This window comes from Centroberyx affinis, unplaced genomic scaffold, assembly GCF_046629955.1.
Source record: "Centroberyx affinis isolate AG114_WGS23_722 - 3 ecotype Tasmania unplaced genomic scaffold, CSIRO-AGI_Caff_v1 ptg000966l_1, whole genome shotgun sequence".
Lineage (NCBI taxonomy): Eukaryota > Metazoa > Chordata > Actinopteri > Beryciformes > Berycidae > Centroberyx > Centroberyx affinis.
The window spans coordinates 140,534-152,001 of NW_027279537.1; the positions used below are offsets into that span (position 1 = coordinate 140,534).

General features: G+C 40.2%; 1 protein-coding gene across 3 annotated transcripts in view; it reads right to left on the bottom strand.

Moving 5' to 3' along the window:
- The window catches only part of LOC139646243 (neurofibromin), a 77,655-nt gene extending 68,420 nt beyond the window's left edge, over window positions 1-9,235 (bottom strand). For all 3 annotated transcript variants that reach the window (XM_071522207.1, XM_071522208.1, XM_071522206.1), the window contains exons 1-3: window positions 9,176-9,235; window positions 5,550-5,693; window positions 1,666-1,749 (exon numbers count right to left, since the gene is read on the bottom strand). In XM_071522207.1, coding sequence (XP_071378308.1) covers window positions 1,666-1,749; window positions 5,550-5,693; window positions 9,176-9,235 — 288 coding nt within the window. The remainder of the gene's footprint in view (window positions 1-1,665; window positions 1,750-5,549; window positions 5,694-9,175) is intronic.
- Between the last annotated feature and the right edge of the window lie 2,233 nt (window positions 9,236-11,468).

Here is an 11,468-nt window from a genome sequence, read left to right on the forward strand (position 1 = left end):
GAAGAGGTAGACAGTCAGCGAAAGGGAAAGGGCTTTGTGTTTGGTTGATTTTTGTACCCATGTTGATATTGAGGAGGGATTATGGGTCATTCGTTCATCCATCACACGCACTCTCTCAGATTCCACTAATAGGCTTTTGTTGAAACTTGGGGCATTGATGTCTCTCGCCACTTTTTTGAAAATTACACTGAGCGGCCCAAGGCGGGACGCTACTGTAACCGGTCAAAACATATTTCTTTGACATATTTGTTACCGATTGGCCCAGAGGGGGATTGCGTCATTCGTGGGGGAAGACATGTTTACTGTTGCCTTCTTCTAAGTGCATCAGATGTTGTTACATCAAACTTAAGATCGTAGTGTGTATAAAAAAGTGTCCATGTCAAAAAACAGTGGGAAGAAAAGAGCTTCCGAAGTGGCAAAGACTATAATCAAAATAGATGGATTGGAAGCATCTTACATGTGCAACGTCAAAAATGTATTGGAAGCGCATCAGTAGACAACAGCGCATAATGAGCAGGTGCACAAACAGCAGCCTATATATGTTCACCTGCTAATCATGCACTTTTGAAGCTTCAATACATTACATCTATCTACATTTTTGACGCTGCACATGTAAGATGCTTCCAATCCTTCTATTTTGAGTATAAAACAAGAGTGACAATAAGAAAACCAGATATAAGAAACAGAGCGTGCGTCCAAGAGGGCATATTAGTTGAGATCCCTGACTCCAAAGTCATGTGTATCCCTGTGAGCCTTGGATCAATTCCTACTGCAGCCTGCTCTCCACTGTGCCTTTCCTAGTGCTTCTTCAGTCTCTTTAACTGAAAAAGTAACTAAGGGAGTGGACTGCCCCCAAAAACAAAACAAGCCTTTCAAAATGATTTAAGGACTGCATTTGGTAGCAACTCACTCCTTATAAAACATGAGTTCAGTGCCTTGCTCAGTGGCACACCAACTGGCAACTTCTGAATACTACCTGTGTCCTGTGTATAGGAAAAGACTGAGTGTACATTGAAAGCAGAGCAAACCAAAAAAAAAAGAGAATCTTAAACAAGTGTCTATAACCATGAGTGCAGGAGAGCAGCTGGCTTCCATCTGACGGTGCGCGCTAATGAAAAAAACCTATACAGGAAACTGGCGGCGGCTCCCATCAGATGCCGGGCCCCCACCAACTCGAGTCGAGGAAACACCTGCAAATGTAATCTGGGGCTGCCAGGTCGCCAAGGTACCTCTCAGAAACGAGGGAGAGCAGGATTGATAGGGCCTTAAGTACATTACCAGAGGTTTGTGTCTGGGTGAGTGCAAGCAGACAGAACAGAGACGTTCAATAATTTCTGGGTTTGGTTTCAGAGGCTTTCAAGTAATGCAGATGAATGGGAGACGGATAGGTTCCGGAGGCTGACAACCTACTCCCAACCCCGCAGGCTTGTCATGGAAGTGCTTTCAATTGGTGCCATTTCAAGTTGAGGGGGGTAGAACCGTAGGTTTTGAAAGAGACGAGATCAGGTCATTTCTAACAGAGCGAGATAAAAGAGATCGCAGAGGAAAAAGAGAAGAGATAAAACAGAGAGACAGTAGGTAGAAAGCAGCCAATTGGGTGACTCAATTTGGATTCAGGACATTTAGAACAGAGAGCAGAGAGTATGGAGACAGGGAAACGCTCACCCCAGCCAGGCACTTCTCCAGTGTGTCCAGGATGATGAGCTGGGAGAGGTAGAGGTTCTTCTCAGCAGCCTCCCCAAATATCCGCTATAGAGACAACCAGAAGCACAGGAAAGCAGACAGAACAAAATATGTCATTCAGTGAGCTGTTAAACAACAAGGGATTCCATTCTGAAACCTAAGGTTGGGTGTTATGGTCTGTACTTCAGTTTGTAGCCCGTAATCTGAACGTACCATTATGAAGTTTAGCTGGCTTCAACTTTTTTCCACGCTCTGATGACGCGCGAACAAATTAAAAGTAGCGTAATTATTTTTACGTTATTATTATTTACTTGACGAATTAGAAGAACGAGTATTGCCAAATAAAATAAAAACAAGACAAAAACAAAGCTATGATGGTACGACATTATTATATGCTGCACCCAACATGTTAACGACCACCCGGGCAAAATTCTTCCGCTCCGTTGGGGACAATGTAGCTTACTTTTGTAGCCCGTAGTCCGAACGTACCATAAGTCTCAGACAGCTGATTTAGGATCACTTCATGAGACACCTTGACCTCATTATGGTGTCAAAGGAGACCTGATTCTAGATAAGCACTCCCACTTGTTAGGCTAAATATTGCTCTGAAAATCCAACAACTTGTTTACCAAAAACATAAAGTTGCCCTAAGGCTAACTGTGCATTCAGAGTGCGAGCGGGGAAACTCCGCCGACGTGTGGACAGTCAACAAGCTTGTCGGCAGAGAAAAGTTGGTCACAGCTGAAATTTCACAGTCATCGGCCATCAATAGCCAATCAGATTTCTGTGCTTCCTTGTTTCCTCACCGATGTAGTTTAATTTCATGGACAATTAGTCCCGCCTGGCAAATGCAAAATGGAGAAGTTGATTACAGCCATTAAAAGCTGCCCAGTTCTCTACAACTTTTATTTGACTCAAAACCAATGCTTGGAGTTGCATCCATCATTCCGGTCGAAGGTAAGCTCTGAAGTAGAGGTCGACCAAAGGTGGACTTTTAAAGGCCGATATAATAACAATATTTTGGAGACTCCCAAATCCCGCTGGTGGATTTGATCATATAACACTCAATGCCAGAACAGCATGCTACGGCTCAAATGAAAGATGGGATCAATTCATTCATTGACATACCTCGTGCGAAAAGTAAATTGCAGTTAATAACTAGTGAAACTGGCCAACAAAGTAGCCTACTATAGCACACGAAGCAGCAGCATTAACTTAGTCTAATATCACTGTATCTTTAGGCTACAGTCAATCGTTGTTTAGCTTTACCAGCAGTTACGCATAATCATAACAACACCTAATAAGAATTTGGTTCGTTAGCCCACAAATGAGCAGTAGCTGTACCGTTTTCATTTTAGGATAGAGGTATTTTCGATATGGCCAGCAGTTGCGTGCTGAGCTTGCTACACAAAACAAGATAGCAGCATGGACTTTAACAGAAAAGATGATTGAGAGCCCCTTGTTACATGGAAGTTGGAGATTTTACAGAAATACTAAAGGACAGACAGTACTAGTTTTTACCCTAACCACCATCTTGATTTCAGGACTTACAAATTAGCAAAACTACATGACATGCTTCCGGCAGAACAGAGCAGCGGTCACGTTAGTAGTCACTAATTCACTAGTAATACCATCATGTAACCCACTAATTGATAATGTTAAGAATTTGACAATGTCCAACTAATAACTTTCACTTAGTGTGGAGCCTCCATGCAAATAGTGAGACAGGTCGGCTAACATAAGGGAATGACCCTATTTATTTCGAACACCAGAGGGCCCATAACCATCGGCGCTAATATCCACGATAACCAATTGTTTATAAAACCTCCTATTAGCCCCAATTAATCAGCCAAACCAGTAAATCGGTCGACCTAGATTTGACTGTTCAAAACTTTGAAGCTGCTACTACATACAGTAGATGTAATCGGAGCATCTCACACAGCCCAAAATCTGTCAAGTTGTTCATACTGTCAAAGCATGGTAAGGCTTGAGTATCAAATGTCCGGACTTCCGCGGACCTGCACACTTGTGGACTTTAGCCTATATCACGCTCCCGTGAAGTCCAGGAGGGCTGTCCATTGTCAAAATTCATCAAGTTCGCAGGGGCTCTCAGGTGGACTTTTGGGGGCGCTCAATGCAGACTTTCAGCGAGTCCGCTACCTTGCAGACTTCTCTGTTGACTTCTCTCTATGTTCTAAATACGTCAGCATAAACAAAGGCAGATCAAGAAGAAAAACAACAAAAGCAGATGTCAAGCATGATGGAAAAACATGCAAAGAAGCTATTCCAGTGCAAGTTATTAACATCTACTTCTATGACAAAGCGTATATTCAACCAGTGTTGACTGTACTCACCTAAAATGGCTAATATATAAACTGTAGCCTCCTACGACGACAAGTATTAAATGCATAATAAGGTATGTCAACTCGGTTATGGCGACTGTGTACATGTTCGCTTCCTGCTTCCCGTTTAAAATTTCACATCGGTGGTATCCACGGCAACAAGTGAGGGGAATGTGTCTTTCTGACTTCTATTTAATATTTCAAGCTTCTAATTACTGATATTTAACTGATACTGAAATATCATTAATTCATTCTTAACACGGCCCGACAGTGTTTTCTCAGAGCTCTGGGCCAGCAAATATACATTTTTAGTGGCCCAGTTGCCCAGTGATCGGTTGGTTTGGTTATGAAATGATATGACAGAATGATGATCTTGTTAGAAAACGCTTTCCAATTTGCGATCAAGCATGCAGAATGCCGACATGGCGGTTTGGACTAATTACATAGCACCATAAACGCTACTTTATTCTTTGAACAAAATGTAGAGAATTTCACAGTTATGCAGACAAGTGAGTAGAATTGGTGTAAATTGAATAAGAGGTGGGCGATATGGTCAAAATTCCAAATCACGATCTTTTCAGGCAGTATCACGATCCACGATATGGATCACGATTTATTTCATGTTGCTTTCCTAAGACTATACAATACGCTATTTGCACCCTTTAAGAAAAATATAGCCCTCCAAAAAAAAATAAACACTGCTTAGGACATTCATTTAAAACACAAGTAAAATTATAACTGACAGACCATTAGGACCAGCCAGTACAGCCAGCAGATTTGCAAGTACGTTTTCATACATATTTTAATTAATAACTTTTTAATCTGCAAAGCATTGTGCCAACCCCTTCTCTCTTACACGTTTTCATAGATTGCTTGGGGACTTTTATCGTGATAGGCTGCATGTGCTGTGCGTAAGGAAGCGTGGAGGCGACGTCATTAGCGAGCTAGTATTAGCTTTAGCTCCCGGCTCCCAAAAGCTGTGTTTTGTGAAAACGAAAGAATTTATTGGAACTTTGATGGACCTGCTAACAAGATACTAAGGCCTTGAAGGGTTTGGTAAGTTGTTTTATACAGACGTCTTTGGGACGCTAGTAATGGCACATCTGGATCAACACCATCTAGCATCCCTCTGGGGTTTGTTTCGGCCTGGGCAACACCGGATAGTTACGTTGGGAAAGCAACGTGTGGAAACAGCTAGCGTGTGCTAGTTGTGTCAGTGAAACTATGTTGAATGAACGCATTGCAAAATGTACTTGGATTGGGATACGATGTATTTGTGACAGTTATGATCTGCCCACCCCTAAAACTGAATCTCAAAAAAAACATCTCAAATCTCAAAGTGGCAGCATCAAAATGCACTGGCACACAAATGAGCTAGTAGATCCGTGTTTGAGAAGACTGGCCTGAATGTCAACCCCATATCCTGTATTTGTCATGTCCTAATAAAAGCACTACAGAGACTGTCCACTGACAAACCCCCACTGCCTACAAGCCGGTCAAAAGAGGAGGAAGAAGCCCACTCACCATATTGTTGACATTTTTGAGGATGGTGGTAAGGCCGCTGATGACAAGGGAGAACTTGTACTTGGAGATGTTGATCAGACATTCCTTGTTGTGCTCTGTGCTGACTTTGGTGTGGGTGTTCTGGTGTCCTACTTTAATCGGAAGCTGAAAGGAAAGACATGAGAAGGGATGATGATGCAGTCACCACAGTATTCAGTTCATGGTATTGCATTACATGGAAGTGATACCATGACGCTCATTCAATAATGTGAGTAATATTATACTCCATATTGTTTTTGAAATCATACAGTTTCAGAGCCCACTTTGTTGTTTATTAGCAAGCAATCGATCAGTAATTTAGCTAATGTAGATCTAAATAATTCTGACATGTTAGCCTAAAGCTAGGACAGTTGTGCTATTCCCACTGTTTATTTACTATTATAATAATCATTACTGTTCTTAGTGGACTAGCTGAAAACGAACACATTCATGCCATTCCCACTATTTTGTTGTTCTTCTTATTCTGCTCACTCTCTCCAAAACTTTGGACTTTAACTACTAATTCTTATTTTTTCTCTCATGTCAGACAGGGTATAGTGTAATCTGACGGTCAAATTGCACACCCTTTTAAACCATTAACTCGTTCTAATGAATTCAATTTTTTTAACCTCTCAAGCAGAAGCAAGCCGACTTCCAGCTGTTAATTCGGCTAGACCGCACTTTCTCCTCCGGTCTTGGGACAGGAACTTATTGCAGCCCCGCTGTTCCATCATGAACTCAGACTGACACACACATCCACATAATGCACAATGTATAAACAGGCCGGGCCCTCTGTCTCCAGTCCGGCGCAGCATAGCATGGTCAGTAAGCTCTTTGTTTCACCGAGCCAGGCCTGGTCATTCCTCCAAAGGTCACACACACACACATCTTTCCCTTATATGCACTTTGGCTCAACGTAAGGACACATCGCATCCGCTATGTGTCGACTAAATGATGTTGAAAAAAAAAAGTGATTTAATCTACAACATTTAGCCACAAAGGACACAAAATGATCATGTTACCATAAATCCTCATTAATAATGAATACTGTTGCCTACATTGCAATATCTCGTGGTTTTTTTCTTGATGTGTGATGCTTATAAACTCAGATATTTATAGGTATCATCTCATAACTGACAAAAATGTGAATAGATACACCTAAATGTGGTACCTGCACTTTTGTGTATGTTTATGTGTGTGTGGAAGGAGGGGGGAGGGTTTACATAGTGAATAGTAGATGAGATTTCCTTACACATTTTTTATACTAATATCAGTATCAATACCTTGAATTCAATACCAAGCAATACATTGTGTAAATGAAAAGCATTTCAACTTTTGGGATTTGTTTTAAACCAGGCATTTGCTTCTGGAAATGAATGCATGTAAAAAAATAAAAATAAAAAAAAAATTCCTGTTTTTACATTACACTGTATATTACACAATAATCATACTCTTATATCTTCCATACTACACCTTCAAATTAAACTTTTATTATGTATACTGTACTTTGGCCTACTTTGTGCTTTTTGAAACTACTTGAAAACTTGAAACATTTATAACAAAAAATGACTGAGACTCAGCGGGAACTTTTCACATTTTATGCTCGAAAGTCTGTTCCATTTTCATATCACTATGTTTGTAGGTTTGGAGATGTGCAGATGTGTTCAACTTTTTGATAGTCTTTATACATTTTAAGACATTCAACTTTCTTCTCCCATAGAAATGAATGGCATAGAGTGAATAGTGTCATCTGGTGGTCAAATTGTAAACACTGAAACGATAAACTCATTCTAATGAAGTCACCTTTTTTTAACCTTTCAAGCTGAGGCAAGCACACTTCCTGCTGCGTGCAGCTAGTCCACACTTTTCCCTTCAGGAAATGGATTTTTGCTGTTATTACTGTAATGATTACATCTAACAAAGTGCACCATCTAATGACTCAAACTGTTGTTGAGGAGGTGCGCTGTGGGGGAGATGTACTTGGGTAGAGGGGTATTGCCTGGGGGGACTTTATCATCACAGCAATAGCTTCCAGGGGTGAAATGGCTCACACATGCGACAGTAGAGAAGGCTGGACTAAGAGGAAGAAATTTTAGCTAAGATAAAAAACTGCAAGTGAATGGGGACAAGAAATAAAATTCATTGACTTGAAGGCTTCGTTTGGGGCTTAGTACAATACACAAGAGGAGGATTTAACTCCTAATGCCACTTTCTTCAAACCGTAGTGATCCGAGCTAAGCCCGACTACAATCCACATAATGTGGCCACTGACACCAGACGCAAAGACTGCTGGACACCGAACAAAGTCAAATTTCCTTTCAAACAAGAAACATAATTTTGCAGTGCTAACTGGTGGGGCAGCATGACACACATTTACACGTTGAGTTGTAGGTGTATAGGTGTATAGTCATTTAGGGCTGTGCAATATGGACAAAATTATTAGCCCGATAATTGTAAGAACTTATTTCGATATATATAACAATATCTGGTAACATAAGCAAAATCACGTTAATCAAATTGATGGTTATCACATTGAACTGCATGGTAATATAGTATGACGTATGAAGTATGACGAAACTTTGTCATTTTCAAATAATAGCATATTCTCTCATTTGTTTTATGGGTCTATATATATATAAACTTGAGTTGATCATGATATGATTCTATTGAAAGATGATAAACGATAATATTGATTTATTTCCCAGCCCTATAACCATTCACCTTGTTTTCAACTGGACTGAATCTGTTTATATTTCATAGTAGGCTATATACTTATGACAAAAGGTTATTCTGCCGTCAAATCTGTTTGTTCCATTTTACAAGACATAATGTGATTTCTCCAAAACTTACCCCCATAATTAATGGTACCGACTACAATTTCTATTATGAACAGTCGTAATAAGTCCAAATCAAAATCATCATGTAAATGTTTTTTGTGTAGGAAAAGGCATAGGTAAATTTAAGATTTTATATAGTTGTTTCACCCTTATGTACTATACAGTCTATGAGTTATCTGCCATATCAAGCAGACAACATGACAGTGAAAGTGAAGAAATTAGCTAGCAGGGATAGTAGCATTAACTCATACTACTGACATTTCCTCACCTGCCAGAATTAGTGGTAGAAAGGTGCAATTCCCCCATATCAATGCAGTGTGCTAACCCAGTCACATCTCATTTGTTTACATTAGCTAGCTAGGCCAGCTAATATTAGCTACCTAGCTGACATGATAGGAAACGTTATCCTGCTAGCTAACATACAGACGCTAACGGAGGGGTTCAGTAGTCATCACCATACTATTCCACATTGTGTTTTCATGTTGCTAGCTAGGTCAGCACAAAGCACAGGAGAAATCTGGGAGAACTGTGCTGATTGATCATGGAAACAGCGCTAGCTAGCAAGACCTAGCAAGACATCATCTTCAGTGTTTTGTAGCTGGAACAAGCAATACTGAAAACAAGTTCGACAATTATAGTCGAAGAAATGACCCTCAAATTAGCAGAAAATCAGCCTAGTTTTGTTTCACGACAAATGTATCCGGGCTGATAGGGCCTAAGACTAGCAAAGCTTGCTACACCCTTCCACGGAGTCATATTAGCCCATCTTACCTGCTCATCAAATCTAGTAATCACGGCCTGGACCCATTCCACTGGTTTGTGAGCCGCCATGGCCGGGCGGAGGGACACCGCGATGCTCTGCTTGTAAATCCAAGGTATGAGACCGGAGCTGACAGGTTTAGATATGCATGAAAATCTGTCCTGAATCGATGGAAAAGGACGACAGGGGCGAGTTATTTTTCCCTTTCAGCAGGATTCACCATGCCACCGCCATGACACACCACCGGAAGTCTTCCTCGGAGAAACTGATGGGAGGCGTTGGAGACCAGTGTCAAGTCAGCGTCAATAAAAAAAAATAAGACTTCCGGTCACAACCTTCACAATGACACACTTGTTGACGAGCGTGTTTCAACGTTTTTTGAGTTAATACAAAGTACAAAAGTTAAAACAAAGAATGTATTTGAGGATGAATCGGTAATTAACGATAGTACAATAGGAACCGAGAAACTGGGGCTCATATTGCATTTCGGGAAAACTGGGAGATTTAAATTCATTAAAAGGCACTTTCATAAGCTAGCAGACACCCGTGCAAGTTCCCTGGCATAAGTTTGGTGTTAGAGTTTCTATGTATATTTTTGGCATCCTTTTTTATATGCCATATTGCATAGGCCATTATGGCTATGTTGTGAAATGGACATTAAAACATCCAACAGCTACAGTGTCGCTCCATATTTACCATAATGCTTGCGTTGATATGGTTTTTCTTATCGCCTTTCTGTAATACTAAATCTTTTTTACGATTTTATTTTGAAGGCACGATGCCCTTCAGTATTATTCAAGCTAACTCGGGGGGGCTTGACGCAGCTCGTTTGAAGCGCGTGCGTTAACTGTTCGGGCCCATCAGAATGTTGTTTTAAATTATCATAAAGGGTTTGACTGTTTTGTTTACCAATTTTAAATGAAGTTCATTGAAAAACTATGATCAGATTACAAACAACTACAGCTACCATTTCCACAATTTCAACCTCGTGTAATCAATTCACTTGGGTCAGAAAGATTAATGTCAGCCAAGGTAGTAAACTCTATTCTGCAAATGAAAAGGTAAACTGAGTTTAACTGGGTTTACCATCCACTGCATCCCCGATTATCTACAGCAAGCAATGACCAAGATTCAGCAGTTTTTTCAATAAACTTGTTTCTATTAATGGTAATTTGATGCTCAGCACCTGGGATTTACTGGAATATCTTCTGTAGGCTATGTTCAAAGCTGCCTTTAACTGTTGAACCCCAACAAATCTAAAACAATAGAGTCACAACAACACAGTCCAAAACGTATTTTCTCCCTCGCTCAACAGCTTCTTGCCTCCACTAAATGAAACAAGCATATGTTTCTCTGCTATGAACAAATGAGTGAGGAGCATTAGTTTAAGGCAATTAGGATTACACATGAAGCATTTTGTGAATAGATTACAGCAACCCTATAAGTTATTAAAATAATAGTGAGACAGAATTGTCTACATCTCTAAAGAAATATCTAAATTTGTTTCCATATACCCTAACCCTAATTGAGTAGGCTGACAGCATTAAATGAACAAGAGACATTTTTTAAACCTTTAGCTTTTCTTCTTCTTCCAGTCTTTAAGTAGCAACAAGCACAACTTCATCATAGGCCGCTCCAGCATGCTTGTCTTCATCTTAATACAGGTGCTGTAGACATAGCTTCTGACTGAGCAATTTCTTTCCTTATGACAGTTGTATGACTGACTTCTGGTAAGTCAAATGAGCTGCTTCTTTTACTAATACCAATAAAAAAATGTGATAATTGGAATTGGATTGAATAAAAAAAAAGAAAGATTTTGTTTTGATGCTCGTTTTGACAAAAAGAGGTATTGTCAAAATGATTACTTAAAGGAATATATTTATTTGGTGCAATTTTTATTAAATGCATAACCCATAAAATACATAGAAAATACATAGTGTATTTTAGGTTCACTCTGCTGCGTTAGCGCAGAAGTCATTCCTGTCACTTCCTTCTCACATAAACCATCTAAAACTGCAGTTGCTTTGTCCCACCCTGAATGCATTCATACTGACAGGTCAGCCAGTTGTGTGCTATCCAGAAGGTATTCCTATTGGCTGGGGTTGTCACAAAGCCTATCCGAAAGAGCCACATCATGGCCTCATCATGGCCTCTTTGATCTTGGGCTGATCCAAGTCTTCCGATATTCAGCTCCAACAAAATTTGTGCTATTGTCAGAGCGAAGGACTGACACCTGGCCTGTCTTTGTTGTCTTTGTTGCGACCCTTGACGTAGCCATCAGGGAAGCATTATGTTTCTGATCTT